The 19,011-nt window shown below is 45.1% G+C and overlaps 1 protein-coding gene across 1 annotated transcript; it reads right to left on the reverse strand.

The window, feature by feature from the left end:
- Window positions 1–474: 474 nt before the first annotated feature.
- Window positions 475–14,530, reverse strand: CDCP1 (CUB domain containing protein 1; the record flags this gene model as incomplete). The annotated part of the gene is made up of 8 exons (XM_010150036.1): window positions 475–922; window positions 2,177–2,258; window positions 3,526–3,891; window positions 4,390–4,770; window positions 5,531–5,758; window positions 10,914–11,282; window positions 12,612–12,968; window positions 14,327–14,530. Coding segments are annotated over 8 exons (2,435 nt in total), but the record flags the coding sequence as incomplete, so codon positions are not given.
- Between the last annotated feature and the right edge of the window lie 4,481 nt (window positions 14,531–19,011).

Below are 19,011 nucleotides of genomic sequence, written 5' to 3' on the forward strand. Positions count from 1 at the left end.
CAGACCTCAGCAGATTGCATAGACACCTGTGCAACCCAGAGCTGCCTCGAGACAGTGACGCATGTCTTCCAAGAGTCACCAACACACACCCAGGAACAGATGACTTGAGAGGAGGATACACGGGACAAAACACTCTCCTCATTCTGTTAATTGCCACAGTTTTAAGCTGACAGTTAGGAATTCATTTTCCTGATGTTTTTATACTAAAAAGCAGGAGCGTACCTTTGCCACCTGTTTCAAAACCAGAAGCGCATGCAAGTCCTGGAGTGTCTCAACCGGTTTGAGTTTGCTGGATGTCCACGCTAAAACGGAAAGCTATCAACAGCCGAAGTTTAAAACAAACAACTGAAAACACACACACGACAACATCAACACACATTTTAAAATAACACTCCTCTTCAGGTGGTTTTTTTTCCCTAGACCCCTGTCCTTACACCTGTATTTCCACAGGAAACTGCTATACCTGGCATGAAATTACTCCACTAAGCCATCCTGTTCCTTATTTTCCAGCAAGGACATGCTCGTATCTCCATTACTCTTTTCATTTGTATCTCCACTGTCCTCTGCTTGCCCCGATTTCTGGTGAGCAAACGTGTAAGCGTCGTGGTCTGTGTCCGTCAGAGGTAGAGGCTCCTCCGTCTCAGAGGAGCGTTTAATGTCTTTTCTGAAGGAGAACGGAGGGGGAGAAGGCGGCAAGCCACCAATGGGTCCATCAAAAGGCCGGTACACATCAACTTCTGGAGCAACTGAGCCATTAGACTCCTTCAGCAAGTGCCCATAGACCATAGCATCATCAATAACTGCGTAGACGTGAGACTCGTTGTTTTTCCTCCCTTTTGTGAATAAGGCTTGTTTTCCAGGCATCTGGGTATTCACGTTAGCATTGTACACTCCCACCATGGGATTCTGGCTTTTCTTCTTCCTGTTAGAGTTGAAATTGTTAACAGGCCAGAAACAACACGCGGCTGGTGTGTTTGAACTCAACGACAGCTTCTGTTTGCTCATCCCAGCCACCCAGTACCTGGATCGAAGGCTTTATCTTGGGAAAAATAACTCGAGCCTAGACTTTAACAGAGCAGAAAATAGCTTCAAGCTATTTGGTTACCTACTGTCACTCTGCCTACCCTGCAGTCTGCAAGATTAACTCCAATGGTCTCCCAATCACGGGTGTCCCAGCTGTGCAGTGTACAGAGTCTCCCAACATCCACAGATATTAATAGGACCTAGAGGCCACCAAATCCTCACAAAAAAAAGGGATGAGTGCTACTGGAGACAAGTAAAGTAGTGGGTTCTCAATGAAAGTCGAATGAACTTTTCTTGGTTACACTTTCTGGAGTGACTGTCCCCAAAGCGGGAAGACCAAAGGCTGAACTGAAGATTTTTAAACCTGTATTTGTAAAAAGTCTTTCCCGTGTGGCAGAGAAGTGTGCTCATAACTGCTCTAGTCATCATATTGCACAAATTCACTCCAGCTCTACAGCTTCAGGACCCAAGCACCCTACCAGCACTGAGCATACACGCACGTATCGGAAACCCCACGCTGTTGATGACTTCAGGCTCTGCTCGCATGAGTAACGCTACACGTGTTTGCTTTGCACAACCTAGTTTTCTCCCCAAGGGCTCATCTAATATTAAAATGCTCCCACCTGATGTGCAAACTCCAAAAGTTACTAAACTTCTCCTGGAGTTTGCACATCAGGTGGGATGAAAGATGGCTCCTAGTACGTCTGGGTGAGTTTACAGCATGTTTGAACAAATTCTTGTCTAGAGTCACATGCAGAGCAGCCATGTTCATTGCAATTTCATGTCACTGCTGTTGAAGCCCAACCAATACCTGACTGAGAGTACAGCCAGAAGCCTGTGCTAAGGCCAAGGCAGGCAATGCGCTGGGGGCTGAAGTAATGTAACTCCAGGAGTGCTGCTCTACTCTTAAAGCCAGTCAATTTAGAGCAAAGCAGCATTCCTGGAGTCACGGTACTTCTGTTGCCCACCTCATGCATCACAGAGAATCTGTGAATCAGAGGGCCCAGCATAAAGCAGCACTCCTGGAGTCGCAGTACTTCCACCACTGTTGCCTACCTCATGCATCACAGGGAATCTGTGAATCAGAGGGCCCAGCAGCTCCCCCAGAAATGCCTTTTTGAACTAAGTTACACAGGCCGAATTATGAACTTACTTCTTCTTAACACAGCACACAGTCAGTCCAATGGCTGTGAGAACTCCAGCCCCGGCCACCACAGCAAGTATCACTCCTAGGTCTGCAAACAGACAAGGTACAAGGACACTGAGAAAGAGTGAGAAAACATCCAGCTTTCTGCCAAAAGCTGTCTGGGTTTGAACCTCCTGAAGAGTTTCTAAGCATACCAGCTGCCTGCAGAGCAGGGGGCTCCAGGCCGTGCTCACCATGGGGCAACACAAGCCATTTCCAAGAGGCTGGAGGTCAAGCAACGACAAACTCACGCTGCAAGCAGTGGAGCACAACCGAAACCCCCACCAACCCACCCCACCTGCAAGAGTTCAACACAGCTCACGCGCTGCTAAACTCACCCATCGCATCTCACATGCCTCTGGCTGAATAGGCAGGGAAGAGGAGAAAGAGCAGAGAGACAGAGAAGGATTCAACAGAGGAAACAGTGACATTTCACCAACTTCCCCTCAATATCATCCTTTCCTCCGAAACACACAGGTTGTGTTGACGTGGGGTTTTCTAGGAGGCACAAAATTGATCAGGAAAGTCCATGCGTGAGCAAAGAAAAAACGCTGCGTGTTTTGTAAGAAATAAGCATTATAAAAAAGAAGAAGAGAGGAAAAAATTAGAAGTTAACTTGATACTGCTTCAGTTCTAGCCCGTGTAGCCAATACTTCCACAGACAGCAGTCTCCCATAGGCGAAGAGGAAGAGTAAATGTGAAGCAAATTTACATAAGCAAAGTCTACCAAATGTGCCATTGTCCCCCCTCTCCCACTTTTTTTTTTTTTAACTATTTATGCTTCATGGAGATGAAAGACAAGAAGAATGCAGATTTTGCTGTTAGTGGTCAGGGCACTCTCCACTAAATGGTCAGAACTGTCCCAAGGATGATTTCTTGCTCACGTGAACACTGAGAGTAATTGAACTGCTAACAAGAAGTAAGGACTATTTGGATGAATAGGTTTGCATAATCAAACCCCAAGTCATTCATCAGGTCTGTGACCCTGGGAAGGAAAAACTTCAATTGACCTTCTTATACGTTCTGGCTGTGATCTCCAATTTAAAAAGATAAATTAAATTTAAGAAATAAAATCTTACTGCTCTGAGCCCTGCAATCCCCTGTCTCAAAAACAACCCCAAACCCAACCTAAAAACAACCCTAAAACACTCCAAAAAACCACCACCACATTAAACACTCTCTTTCCTCCCCAGATTCTGGAAGTACCCAGCTCTAACGCTCACAGTTTTTGAGGGACAGGTATTTCCAAAGGCAGGGGACTCCAAGGCAGACCAGTCCAAGCAGAAAGCAAACCACCACAACCTTACAGGACTCACCTATCTGCTTGTCAGACAAAGTCACCTGGAACTGCAAGATCAGTTGGGTCTTATCCACAGGTTTACAGTTGGAGACGTTGACCCAGAAGCTGTGATACATATTTCGGGGCTCGGGCAGCAGCTCGTCCTCCCGGCGCACAGTCTCCTCTGCCCCCGGTGTCTCTTCCTTTATGTTGACATAGGCACGGCCCGTCTCGCAAGCAATGTCCATGCGGTCCCTGGAGAACCCGAGGCGGGCAACTTGTTTGCTGGGCAAGACAACGTACCAGGATATGGACACGTAAGGAGGTAGACCATAAGGCCAGTTGGGAGTCTGCAAGTAAACTTTAGCTTTTGGATCTGGACTCACAGTGAAAGTGCACTCATCTATAGTAAAGGAAAAGAACAAAGCAATGAAAACTTAGATTTTAAAAACCCAGAAAGTATCAAAACTTTGTCTTTCAGTAAACTCGTCTTTCTTCTCCATAACAAAAAAACATCACTTATACCTGTGACCAGCAAATTTATACAGTCAGTTGCATGCCAGCAACACAACTCCCCTATCTTCCCCTCCCACACCAGTAATTATCACAATTAGCACAGATCTATCTGCAGAATTTCCAACAACCAGCTATCCACCACCTGGAGTACAAAGTTCCTTCCTTCTTCCAGGACTAAACCACTGCTTCAGAGGAAGATTTATCCAAGCAATGGCTCCAGGAATAGCCACTAGAGCCACATTTCTTATTATTTACATAGAATTGTTATATATTTGTATAGAATTATATATATAAACTCTTATTTCTATTTAACCATATGTGCTCTAATAAGCATATTGAGAGACCTAACGTCGTAGAACAAAAGTAGTACAAAACACTACCTTACCTTTAATATGTGGCACAAAAGTCATTTTCAGATCCTGATGGTTAGACTCATTGAGGAATCCTTTACCAAATGTTTTTAAGGATATAGTGATATTATTCCTCATCTGAATCTTTTCAATGGATCCACCAGGACAGAATACACCAACATTCAACTCCGTCTCTGGGGTGGCGCTAACAATGCTGTAACTGTAGCTTGTGTTGCACTTCTGCTCTGGGAGGCGTTGCTGAAGTTTTAAGGACGGAGATGTAATTTCTACGTTGATCAGATCGGGAGCCAAGAGCTTCCAAATAAACTTATGTAGTCGAATTGGCAATTGGGTAATAGCCTTGGGCACTGAAAGGGAATAGATCTTCCTCTGACACCACTGAGGATCAACACAGCCTGCAATCACAAAAACAAGTCCCAAAGGCTGTATTTTTCGTGTGGAGGAAATATCTAGGAAAAGCAATTTCTCCTGTGTACAGAGTATAAACACACACACACACCCCGAGTGCTGTCAGTGGTGTCTTACAGACCCAGATAAGCTTTTACCTAAGAAAACATCCTCTCTTAGGAGCCTTTGACTACAAAATGGGTAAAGAGCTTTCCTTAAAAGGGTGCAGGACACCAAACAAACTAACAGATACAAACATATTGAAAAGCCCTCACCCAAGACACTACTTTTGCTATACCAGTTGCTGCCTGGGACACAGCTGCAGAATAGCCAAGGTCCAGACACATACTTTAAAACTCTTTCTCTACTGGTAAGTTGAAAGCATTTGGGAAAATCCTACAGCAAGTGGACATGCAAGCAGCACACGAAACATTCCTGATGGCAACCTCAGTCCTGCATTTTCATGGCCAGATTTATGGCTCCGTTTCCTTACTTTGTAGTTTTCAGCAAGAATTTTCTTAGATGCCTTCTGTTCTTTCCCTTCTAGGAAGAGCTAAGCAGCTACTACTTTCAAAGGTAGGATGATGCAGTGAACAACAAGGTCCTCTCCAGATTCATTATACCCATCTCCCACGTGGCCACTGCCTGGTCTCCAACCTCACTTTATTTAAAGCCCAAGCGAGAGAGAAGGTTTGGCTGACCTCTGGGGAAAAGCACACAAAAGCATACCCTAGGAAACAGCATTAAGGAAACAGCATTTTGTCATACTTATGCCTTTTTCAGCTGTGATCCTCAGACGGGACAAGTCCTTGCACAGAAAGGAGATCTTGTAGACGGCGCCAGACACTAACGTCAGGAAGCGGTCGCAGGTGCGAGGATGCTTACAGATCAGGCATATCGGCTCAGACATGAGCGGGATGCGGCTGGGCCACCCTTCAAAGTGTATCGTTATGGTTGTATTGTATTCCTTGCTCAGGTCGACCAAATGGGTGACATCTGCAACGAAAAAACACGCCACAGCAGTTACTGGCAAGAAGTGTGGCGTGAAGCACAACTCCACTTCTCACCCCATTGGATGAGGAGCTGTTATAGCTATTTCTATGTTAGCCAAGAAATCATTATTTACTTCTTTCCATCACTGTAATACACACTCAGGCAGTATCATATCACTCTTCTAATTCAGAGGTTTGAGCCTTTCCACACACAAACCCCATTTCCCAGCTATAATGGTAACACGTACGCCACCCCTTTTCGAACAGGTTAGGCTATAATATAAGGAGCTCAGCCAACTACGTTGGATTTGTTTTCCCCAAAAGGTTTCTCGCATTTCTTTTAAAGTCAGTTCTACCAATCACACAACAGTCGATTGGGAAAAGCTTCTCCATTCTCAAATTTCTTATTTGTTGCTAGATTTCCATCTCAGCTAACTTTCTGTTGGTGTAGGTTTTTTGGAGCCAAGCTGAAGAAAATTGTCCAAAGTCAGTAATTAAGCACATCTGGCTGTCTGGAGCCAGTTAAAGATTAAGCTAATTTAAATGCAAGTACCAGTATGGTTCAAAAGGGAAAAATTGCCAAGTACAGCACTTCAGCAGAAGTGCTGGCAGTTGTTATGAGGATTACCGGAGCCTTCAAAGACACCTCCTAGAAGTCTTTTCTGCTTGGCATTTAAGAACATAGAGATGCCACAAATTATTGAAGCCTGTCACCGTGCCGGTGGGAAGGCTGAGGATCACGCCTTGCTAGACCGCTTGGTTTCCCTCAGCAGCATGGCTGAGCTACCAACTGCCCTTACAACCCATTGCTCAAAAGTGTTCTTCCAGAACCATCTGCTGACTAGCTGCGGAAAGCAAACCAGAGAGCTGGCAGAGTCAGCCCTGGAAAGTGAAAGACACCTTTGTCTTCCTCAACGCCAGCCACCACTACTCTACAGTCTGCATTGGCTTTGTGTGGCGGAGGGGTATGGGGGGGTAGCAGGGAAGCACAACAGGGTGCCTCCTGTGGGAAGCTGCTAGAAGCTTCCCTGGCTCTAAGTTGGACCCGTCTCTGGCCACGGCCAAGCCAGTCAGTGCCTCAATGACGAACACATTTAAGAGGGGAAACAAAGAGACCTGGTAGAAGGACAGAGGAGCAGGGTGTCAGAGAGACAACCATGCAGACACCCAGGTCAGTGAGGAAATGGTGGGGAGGAGGAGGTGGCCGGAGCAGAGGTTCCCCAGCAGCCCGTGGTGAGAGGGCAGGTTGTGCCCTGCAGCCATGGAGGGTCACAGGGGAGCAGAGAACCCCCTGCAGCCTGGAGAGGACCCCATGCCAGAGCAGGTGTCTGCACCCAAAGCAGCCTGTGACGCCATGGGAAATCAAGGCTGGAGGAGGCTGCTCCTGAAGGACCACATGCCCACAGAAGGGACCCAGGCTGGAGCAGTTCACGAACAACTTGCAGCCTGTGTGAAGGACCCACCCACATTGGAAAAATTCATGGAGGACTGTCTCTTGTGGAAGGGACCCCATGCTGGAACAGGAGCAGAGTGTGAGGATCCTCCCCTGAGGAGGAAGGAGCAGCAGAGACAGCATGCAGAAAAGGCAGAGAAATCAGGAACAATGCTGAGCCGTGGGGATGGAGGGAAGGTTTTGAACATCTGTTTTGTTTCTCATTGACCTACTCCGATTTGATTGGTAACTAGTTGATTTTTTCCCCAAGTCAAGTCTGTTTTACCCATAACCATAAATAGTGAGTGAGCCTTCCCCATCCTTGTTTCAACCCAAGAGCCTTTTGTTGTATTTTTTCCTCCCCAACCCACCTGGGAAGGAGTGAGCGAACGGCTACGTGGTGCTTGGTTGCCGGCTGGTCCTAACTCACAGCACAGCCCACCCCTTTCCCCATGCCCCACCACACACAAGATGCTGCAGGAAGCCTTGCAATGCCCTCCAAGATCACTGGACTTGAAGTACCCAGACACACACACTGACTGCCATTCCCAGCACCCTCTCTCAAATAGTAAGATTCAGCTCAAAGATCTGCTTAAGAAGGCACGTGCTGAGGCCAAAACCGCTTAACGTTTTCACTAGTGAGAGAGTGTGCACCCTCAGCAAGTTCGCAAGTGTGAGGCTGGAAAGCAGCTTTACAGAAAGACCTGGGGGTCTGGGTGGACACCAGGTGGAATATAAGCCAGCAACGTGCTGCGGTGGCAAAGGTGGCCAACAACTTCCTAGGCTATGCTAAAAGCATCAACAGCAGGTTCAGCAAGGTGGGACTCCCCCTCTGCTAAAGCACCGGAGAGACATCTGCAAGGGCTGGGTCAAGTTCTGGGCTCCCCAGTACAAGAGAGACACGGGTGTACTGGAATAAGTACCACAAAAGATGCTGAAGGGTTTGGAGCATTTCTCACAGGAGAGACCAAGAGAGCTTGGACTGTTTAGCTCAAGGAGGTGGCTTAGGGGGACATGCACGCGTGTAAAAGATATGGTGCCAGACTCTTCGTAACAGTGCCCAGTGACAGGGCAAGAGGGACAAGGTGAAATACAGGAAGTTCTGCTTAAACATAAAAATAAAATGAATGCAAGGGTGGTCAAACACTGGAAGAGGTTACCCAGAGAAGTTGTGAAGTCTTTGGAGACACTCAAAACCCAATTGGAGACGGTCCTAGGCAACCTGTTCTATTTCACCCTGCTTGAGCAGACGGTTGGCACTAGATGATCTCCAGAGGTCCCTGCCACCCTCAGCCATTCTGCAAGTCTGTGAAATCCTAGATGACTTGCTACAGCAAGTCGGAGAAACAGGCTAAGCACGGATGACAAACACCTCCCACATAAGCTAATGGCAGTTGCAAATACCCAGAACATCCAGAAGGGGGAGAGGAAAGAGAGGGGGAAAAAAAAAAACCAAAATCACAGCTGTCACCTAGTTTGCAAAAATTAACTATCATGTGCAAAGACCCACAAGGCATGTGTCTCTGGTGTCAAAGCAAGCAACCTGGTCCAGTGGCAGGTGTCACTGCCCATGGCCAGGAGGGTGGAATTAGGTGATATTTAAGGTCCCTTCCAACCCAAACCATTCTGTGATTCTATAAAAGACAGATTAAGGCTAATAGTAGTGTGTGTAAATATATGGGGTTTTTTAATTTTTCAGGTTTTAGCTATGGATCTCAGACATAAACAAAAGGTGAATAAAATAGCTTTCTCCTGTGTGGGAAATCAGACACAAAAAGGCAAGAGGTGAGGTGGAAATCTCTAAGTCATTGCCACAACCAAGCACAGGACCTAGGATTTCTACCACAAGGTTACTCATTCTTCAGAGATTTGGGTTTTTTTGCAGCAGCAGCAGCTAAACACAGAAAGGGTTAGATCAATTTGATTGGAAAGAGCTGTATTTTCCTCTTATTTAATGGCAAGGACCACACACGGCTGTGGAATACCCAAATGTCTGGGAAGCTTTCAGAACGTTAAGAATGCACTGATATCTGCATAAGAGCCATGTTTAACTTGCACGCTGCAGACAGCTTTTTTTTGTTCTACATAAAGGTTTCAATACTGTCTTGAGGGCTGAATTTGAATCTTTGATGGAACTTAAATAACTACAAAAATCACTCATGAAATCCTATCAAATCCCTAGAGAAACCACTGTTGTCTCTTAAATCCAAGTTGTTTATTACTTGCATTTCATTCAAGAAATGACCACCTATTTTCTAGGCAATTGTCTTGTCTGCTGGCCATAAATATATTAAAATTCCTCTTTGCTTTCCAAAGTAGAAAGGAGATAAAGCTGATTAACTGAATACAATGTTTTCACTCTGTCTGGCCTCCTAGGTGCAACACACAATAACTGTAAGCAAACATGATTTGGTCAACAACAAATTCAGGAGGATTTGCTGTCCACGAGTAGAGCCAGACTAGACAAAGAACCGAGGATTACAGTGGTGAGATACTACAGACCCTCTCTGGATACGTGACTTCAAGGTACAGGCCGTTTGAAGTTCATTCACTCTAAAATGACTTCAAAGGCATATAAGTGGCTCCTGCTGCAGTGGTAGTCCAGATCATGGACTTTCCTCCTCCTGCTCCTCTGCAGTAAAGGCACCTTGTCTCTTAACCTCCACCACAATCTGAGGCCAGAGCCAAGAAGCCAGAGGATAAATCACTTATTTCATAACTCATTACCTAGCTAGGCCTTTTATTTCTGTTTATAGATAGATGCATTGGTATTACAAGTCATTGTGTTAGGCCTGTCTGAATGTGGGGCAAGAAAATAGAAGAAAATAACCCACTATTTTCTTAGTGTGGCAACAAGCAGCAAGAAGCCTAAAGACCATCCAAATGTGTAGGGGTTATCATCACTGGAGTATCTTACTGACACCTCCCATGTCTAGTGGGACTTCTTCACACTAGATGTTCAGGCTTCCCTAGGAAGCAAAATAAAACTCAGAGGAAGGAAGAAAGGAAGGGAACAAATGCATATTGATGCCAACAGTAGTATGAAGACAATTTTACATCTCCAGTTTCACCAGTTCATGCTATGTACCCTGACCAGCTGTGACAGCAGGTTTCACCTGGCTAAGCACGACTCCTTACATACAGGACAGAAACCTGGGCTCACGTTTTAAGAATTATCTTTAAAATGTGGAATCTTACAGCTGAAAATGAAACTATTGAGTAAGCCTGAACTTGATTTCTGTACTGGAGAACAGGCAGTAACACAGGAATCCAGACAAGTCCGATCAAGAAGTTATGGTCCTTGACCAATAGCTGGATCTGGACCCCGGAGGGAAAAGAGCCGCAAGGAAAAGCTAGCCAGTGCCTAGTTTTGTTTACACAACATACAAGACCTGATACCGCAGGTGTAAAAGGCGTTTTTCAATTACACAGTGCAGGACTGGAAAAGGGAAAGAATTCTCCACTTACAAGCTACAGTGTAAAATCTATGAGGGAGATCTTCGTACTCCATCACAAATTACAATTTTCAGCACTGCCATCCACCTTGCCATAACGACAGCTGGTGGTACCCAGGGTGGTACAACAGGCCTCAGCATTGCTCGCAACCCACCTCCTTAAAGTCAAGGAAGGTCTAAAATTCAAGAAAAATGACAAATCCCCCCCGCCCCATATTTCTCTTCCTTGTGGTGCTCAGCCCAGGCAATAGAAGGGGCAAGCAGGTACTTACTCTCATCAAGCTGGGGGTGCTGCACGACAACTTGGAAGAGCAAGCGGAGGATGCCCGGGTTCTGGGAATCCTGATCGCAGCCCTGCAGGGACAAGTTGAAACTGCCAGCGATATTGGCAGGCTGGCTGTCGCTCAGCTTGAACACCTCTGGGTTGCTGAGGGAGCCGGGGAGGTAGTACTCCACCCTCTCCTCTTTCCTTTCACAGTTGGAGAGGCTGTAGTTGTGGAAAAACACGCTCGCTCTCATGTTGGAGGGAACCACAAACTGCCATGTCATGAGCTCGTCTTCTGGAAAGCCCAGTGGGTAGTTTGGGGACATCAGGGTGATTGAAGACTCCCCCTTCAAAGTGGATTCAATAATACATAACCCTAAAACATGGGGGGAAAAACACATACAAAAGAGACTGCAATTAAAGACGACATGTTGGCAAACGTAGCACCCCAGCAGCAGAATAATTTTATTTCTACAGTGAGGACATCCACTTCAGCTACAGGTTAGGTTATTACAAAACTCTCAGACTAAAACATGTACTCGAGTTGATGCTTTTGTCTTCAATTACAGAAAAGGTAAGGAATATCTTAAGGCTGGATTTTCATTTCAGCGCGTGTCCAAGCAAATGGACAAAGGGGACTTTATTTTTTGGAAGTAAAAGATTGTAGTTCCTACTTCTGGTCCTGTTTTTACGAGAGTAAACCCGCAACCTGACAAACTCGCTGGGTTTTGGGAAACAAAAGACGTGAGTTTTTATACCAGCAGGGGGCTCTCCGTCCAAAAACCTCCTGGATCTAACAAGAGCATGCCAGCAAAGAGTCTCAAACGCACATGCTAAAACAGAAATGCGAACCACGGAGGCTCTGTAAGACACGTTATGCTTGGGTGACTCACGGCAGCACAAAGACGGGCACACAGACATTACGGCCCCGCTCTAGGACTCCAGCGACAATGTGCAATTGCGAGGAGTACCGGGAGTTACAAAAATTCGTGCTGCAGAAGCTCAAACCTGGACCAGGTTCCTTCCATACCTGATGGCAACAACTGTGGAATTCAAGTAAAGAACCCAAAAGAAGACAAACCCAAAGAGGGTTTGTCACAAGACCACAAAGTAACCCACTGACTGTTATATAGTATTATAGGTATTTTAAGATCGTTATTACACAACCTGTTTACGTTACTGTGCAAGTTGAAACAGATAGCTGTATTTGAGCAGGCCATGTGCCTTCCCAGGCACTGCTTCCCCTTTTCCCACCTTCCTCTCTGGAAGAGAGGCATTGGTTTGAGGCTCCAGCAAGTTAAGGAAGCTTTATTTAAAAATAAACAGATCCAATTACACATTGCAACCAGCAAATAACTCTTGGCTCATTCTAAGCATGTTATCTAGTCTCACCTAGCCAAAAACAAAAACAAGAGAGCAGGTATGTTTAAGCTGTAGGAAGTTTAAAGAGATTGAAAATGAGTAATGTGCACCAAAAGCAGAAACACACCAACATTTTTAATTATTAACCAAACTATTTTGACTCCAGAAGAGCACCAGCTACCAAATTAAAAACCACACAACAATAGCTTTCAGAAAAGATGAAGCAGAAGGGAGTTTGGGATAGCAGCACCAAAACAAGGTTACCTGAGAAGACAGGTTTAAATAATTTTGCTGCAATCTGCACGAGGCGATTACGGGCGAGGAAACACTACTCCATACTTACGTTTTATGGAAGACCTGTTAGCGATGTTGAAGCCTGAGGTGGTGAGAGGTGAGTCCCAGGGGAGGTGCAGAGACATGACAACTCCTCCCAGCAGCTTGACGCGAGACACCGAGCCATTCCTGCAGAAGGTGCCAATGTTGACGATGGCCGTATCGATACAGCTGTTGATGTTGTAGCTAACGAAATCTGGGCATGTCTCCCCTGGTTCAACCTGTCTTAGCCACGGGGTAGAAAATTTCAGTTCGAGTCCAGCCTTTGTACTCGCCTTCACGTCCCAGACGAAAGTCCTGTTGAGGCGAGGTAGCCCCGGTGGGTGAAGATGAACATCTCCAAAGGGACACGGGCCTGACACACAGTCTAAATGCAGAGAGAGAACAGCCATCATACAGTCTGGAATGCATTCAAGTAAATGAGGTATTTGACACTCTCCCCTTCATTGCTATTTTCACAATTTTTAGGTTGCACTTCTTTTCTACATGCATTGAAAGACACTCCTAGAACATGGTCACATGCTAGCTCTAAACAGGACTCAAAGCCCACGGAGCAGACAGGATAAACCTGCTTTAGTCAGGATGACTAATACTAGGGATTCATTGTCTCTAGTATTCCCATCTTGTTTGCTGAAGAATTTAGAAGGTACATAGTGAATAGGGTAGAATGCTGAATGGACAAAAGGGAGAAACACAATGTCAGCAGAGCTGGAAATCACGGATCTAGAGAACTGATTTTATCCCATTTCACTGGGAGGATTCCTGGCAAATAATTTATCTCTAAATTTTCCACGGCTTGCCACAAACTGTATCTTCGTTTCCTTGGTGCCCTGATAGACAGCCTGAGCCCAAGAATTGCAGAAGTGATGAATAACAATTGCCACTTCAGGATTCTGGGGAGAACTTACAAAACTTCTGTCTGAAATACCCAAGTTACTGGTATTTCAAGCTGGATGCTAAAAATAAGCATGCTTTAACATATGTCTAGGCTCCAACTTAAAAGAAATATCACAAGTGCATCTTACAAATATATATCATGGAATATTGTGATATACAATACGAATACACAAATAAAACTCCAAAATTAAGAGAACTACTCTTGACCACCACCCCCAAAAATAACAGAGATGTTAAAGACTGAACACCCAATGAAGTTTGGGATCTTGTGGAGAAGTAGCACGTGTTCATGTTATTAGAGGGTACGTTGACATACATACACAAACCAGGGATAACATTCAAAACAAACAAAGCTTATTAATTATGACACCTCCAAATTTCCAGTTTCTTGATTTCAATAATGTGCATTAAATATAAGGAAACACATGCATGTCTTCAACGTTTCTGTTGCTCTTACAGACACAATCAAGCTGTTCAACAAATAACGTGGATAACATACTACTATCAATGCTGAGGGGCTTTTGACAGGAAAAAAGATTCTTTGGTGTATTTATAAACTGTGGGAAAAGGGAAGGCGAGGAATTGATGCAACAAACTACCATTTAATCGTTTCTGAAACAGCCAAGTTAACCTTGAGTTACTGAAACTATGCAAGTTAAAGAAGTCTGTCTTATGGCTGGCAGAATTAATGTTATTTACCAGTGTTCAAAGACTTCTTCCTACACAAGATTATAGGGGTTACCTTGACACACTAACAGGAAAAAAGTATGTGGTTTTACTGGAGGAAAATTACCACCTGGGAAAAAATTAAAAACACCTGTATCTTACCAATATTTTTATGAATTTCAATGATTAAATACTTCTCTGGATTATTACACATGAAGGTAAAAGTCATGTTCTCCCCAGGCTTTATCTTGAGTTCAGATCTGATGATATTTTTAACACGAATTTTACAGCTTGGTGAAACACTGGGTTTCGGCTTAATCGTAACTGTGATGTTGTCCACCATACGAAGAGAGATCGTAAAGGAAGCTAAAGAAAGGAAGAAAAAAATAGAGGCGTTTTGTTACTAGCGTGTACGAGTATCACCAGCCCCTCCACACATCCCCACAGATGCCACACTGTCAGAAGGAATATTAGCATCCACGTTCTCAGAAGTCTCTGATGTTGGACCTACAGAAAACGCCTTGGTGCTTCCAGCCCAACAGAAAAACCCGCTTGTTGCATGGGTCCAGAGAGAGGCATACATGGAATTTGTGTAGGACCGTTCTGCTCCAGTTTACCTTCACCAGTGTCATTTCTCTCACATATAAAGAGTAGCTGAGCTATTCCTTTCCCATTTCTGTTGTCCCGATTTTGGTTCTCAGTCTGTTATGCCCATCATCCAGCCTGCTTCATTTCTGAATGAACCCGTGAAGTCATGACTCAATTGGGATGTTTATTCAGCAACCAAACAACAAAGCAATCCTCAATTTTAATCACACTCAACAGTGACAGGTGAATCCCCGTCTCAACAATTCCTGCAGGTGAGGTATCCTGGTGATACCACCAGACATTTATACATGCGGTCATGGCCCACTTACACCTTCCAAACCTTTTACAGTTCATTCCCTGAAGGTACAGGATGTCCATGTGATGCCCCTGGAATGGAATGGACACTGTGTGCTTGGACACCTTCTCCCCATCCCCGATGTGACCATCGTAGACTTACGGCTTTTGGGGAATACATAAAAGCCTCGGCAATCTTCACAGATTTCAACCCATCCTCACGCACTACTGAATGCAGGAGTGGCTCTCGCAGGAAATACTGGAGCCACAGAATAAACTGCTCATTGAACAATAGCCTTTCATTTTATGGGTAGCGGTTTACCAACAAATGGACCAAACCCGACTGTCTTCTAAAAATATACAGGCAGTATAGGACACCGAGGAGCACTGACTGGACATTCGAGATGGCTAGAACAGCAATTAGCACCAGTCTGATGCTTAGCAAGGACTGAGCCCAGCCCTAGCTGAAGAGGGTGAAGTGTGTGTTGAAGGTGACCATATCCTAGCCTCAGGTAAAAACCTGAGGACGGGTCAGCTGCCAAGTTTGCTGCCATGTGTTTTCACTCCTCTTCCTTATTTCAACCTACGGAAGATAACAATCACACCATCTACAGAACTCGTGCTTTTAGTGTTTATGGGGGGGGAAAAAAAGGTATATATAAATAAGGAGCTCTAGAAATAAGGGTATCCCAACTTCTGCTTGAAAAGGTCTGTTCCTTGGGTGGGACATCACACAGGGCTGCATGACAAAGCTCCACCTGTACGCCAGGTTGGGAATCCTCTTGCTCATTAACCCCAACCAAGAGTTTTACCCTAGCAAACCCTGCAGCGCAGCACCCCAGGAGAGCCCCTGCGGCCATTCCCATTGCCAGGAAGGGGCAGGAGAACAGCTGGCTCAAAATGCACATCTGCAGGGCACTCTGCCCAACTGCTCAACATCCTTCGAGCACCTAAACATCCAGCCCGGTCCATGCCAGCAGCCGTTGCCATGGTGATGGTACGGACGCTGGCCAAAGCCCCGAGACCCAGGGGGCTCACCTGGTGAGAGTCGTGGGGAGGAGGGATGAGCACACCATGGGAAGCCTTCATGGGCAGAGCCCTCTCACGGCAGACAAGCACACCAGAGACCCTCAGCCAGCCCACCCACCCAACTCAGAACTTTAGCCATCGCAGCTGCAGAGAGAAACGTACTGCATTAGTAGCGACTCAATTTCCCACAGAAACCACCTGTCCTATTTCTAAACCTCCCTTTTACAGATTTATACAGCAATCTCATGGTTTTGCAGGGCCTGAAATTCATTGTAATGTTTTGCAAGAGCCCTGGGGATTGAGCACTCAGCGCAGGCTATCATCCTTCCCTGCCACCGGGAACATCACAGCTCTGAGTTTGCAAATACCAGGCATCAAAAATCTCAGTGCCAGGGGGAGCAGGGCAAAGAAAGCACTTGAACAGATACTCCATCATGCTTTTATTTGAGTTTTGATGGTCTTGAGCATTTTTCCAGCCTTTACAGCTTTTCTACACAATCTTGTTGTCAAAAGACTTGGTAGCCAGCCCTTGAAACTGCCTTACCTATTTGCCTCCAGGATCAAAGGCTTCAAACAACAACCTCAAACACCACGAGGTCGGCCAAATTTCTGCACATACTTGTAACGAGTTTACCAACCCTCAGATACCATTAGTGAGAACCTGGTCACTGAGTAACTACACCTCTTAGGTCATAGGACAAGTCCTATGACCTAAGAGCCTACACTGAATTCCCTCTGACCTAAAAGCCTACACATTCTTCCAATGGCTGGCACTTCTAGAAAACTGCATTTCTGCATTAGAAATGCTTTCACAGAGGTTTTCAACCTGGGTTTTCCCAAGAAAGAAATTAATAATAAAAAGACAACCACATAGGCGAGGGACTAGCTTGTGCAATGACCTTCCAAGCACACAGGGAACACTCGCAAGGGCAATGTCCACAGGGTGGGGAAAAGAGAGTAAAGCAAAGCCAGCAACCAGGGCTGCTCCTCCTCATGCTTTGGGAGGAAGTGGCTTTCAGACAAGGAAGTGAAATAACTACTTCCAGCCTAGCCCACAGTTTTGTTTTTCCATACCACTGGACGCCTTTTGTGTTCTTTTGGGGGTTTTATTTATCATGCTTAGTGTGCAAAATACACCCTTTGACCATAATGTTGGTTGTGGGGTGGTTTTTTTTGTTTATGTCATCCAGATATGAAATGTTAATAGCATAATACCAATAATTAATAACTACAGACAGAAGACTTCTTTCTTGCACACAGTAATTGTCACACTCATCTACAGTATTACTGAAAATTCTGTTCCTCATTTCCTGGAAAAACAGTAATCACTGGTCCTTTTTCCATCCCTGAGACAGCCCAGCCATACAGCCAACCCGGCAGGATGGAGAAACGCACCAGCACCATTAACAGACAGCACTTCTGCACCAAAAGCTCGTGCATGGCTCTAAGACCATTTTTTGTGACAAGGATTAAGTTTAAGCATAACCTTAAGCAAATGACTAGCTATAAAACAAAACAAATACATGCCCTGAGCTGAAACCAAGGAAGAGAAATTTTCAATGGCGTTTTGAAATAAGCAAAGCCTTCCTCCAAGGGTCAAAACAAAGCAGCATCTTCCCCAGCCCTTGAAAGACTGGACTTCTGCTGCCTGCGTTTTCTGTCCCCCACCCCTCTTCCAGGCTTCACGACCATGCAGTCATTCATTCAATCTCCTTGCAAAAAGATCTAACTCTTGTTAGGTTGGGATCACCTTCCAGCACAGACATGGCCCATGTCTTGGCTTCCCAAAACGGGACCTGCCCAAAATCACAGCAGTGCTGCAATGATCAGTATATCAGCATCCCAGTTGGCAAGAAGGATGCAGATCTGTACCCAGCTAGGCTCAGCAAAGCTGCCTGCTAGAAGCCCACAGAAGGACAGACACCAAGCTAGATCAACGCATAAACAACAGCTTGCTAAGACGAAATTCTGCAGGTAATCATTTTGGCCGAGGAATAAGAACACAGTGCTGTAATGTCAACAGCAGGCAGGTGCTCAGGATGTGCCAAGCTACATTAGACTACAAAAGCTCACTTTCATAGGAAAAATGGAATCATGCAGAAAGTATATCCAAAAGATTCCAAAGTCACTAAAGAGAAATGATTAAATGGCTAAAACCCCCAAACTATAGCAGCACAATAGAGACATTACTTAAACAGCACCTTTATTGCAGAGCTTTTATAAACATGAGTTAATCTCCTCGTGACTCACACTAATCTGTCTATGATTCCCACTGCATGCCTTTTTATTAGGATTGCCAGTAACTGTACACGTTTCTTGTAAAGGAGGAATTTCCATGCCTTGCTAATGCTGCACAGGGATGACACACAGGATATCCAAACCAACAAGAGGAAGCATTGCCAAGCTGGATCTAGTCTTTGTCTACACAACAATGAAATCGTTGGGCTAGAAGATGTCAAAGGTGAAGCCTCCAATCCTGAGCAGGTTCACAGACTGATGTAGACCATCTAATCTCACCCTATTTTTTTTTTTTCCTTTAAGCAATTATTGTTTTGCAGCCTCCCCTGGCTATTTCTTCAACTGCCCTCATCTCAATCTGCATCTTCCCTGCCGCAACTGGATTTCACTACTGCTCATCCTCATTTCAGACTGCACCTTCATGACAGTTGTCTCATCACAGCACCCCTTCAGCACTAGGGTAATACCCCTCTCTCTGCAAGTGCACCTTGGCTAGCTTTTTCCTCAACAGTATGTTTTTTTTCAAAACCTTTCATCAATTTTATTGCTCAGAGCTCTCCAACCAGAGTTAGAAACAAACTGCATAGCATAGAAGCCAGATTACTCCAGAGTTTAGCCTAATTTATCTACTGTGGTTGTACCTGACGCTCATCTCCTAATATTTTTTAATATGTATATACAAGTGTCAGAAGGACATT

This window comes from Eurypyga helias, unplaced genomic scaffold (genome assembly GCF_000690775.1).
Source record: "Eurypyga helias isolate BGI_N326 unplaced genomic scaffold, ASM69077v1 scaffold354, whole genome shotgun sequence".
Classification (NCBI taxonomy): Eukaryota; Metazoa; Chordata; class Aves; order Eurypygiformes; family Eurypygidae; genus Eurypyga; species Eurypyga helias.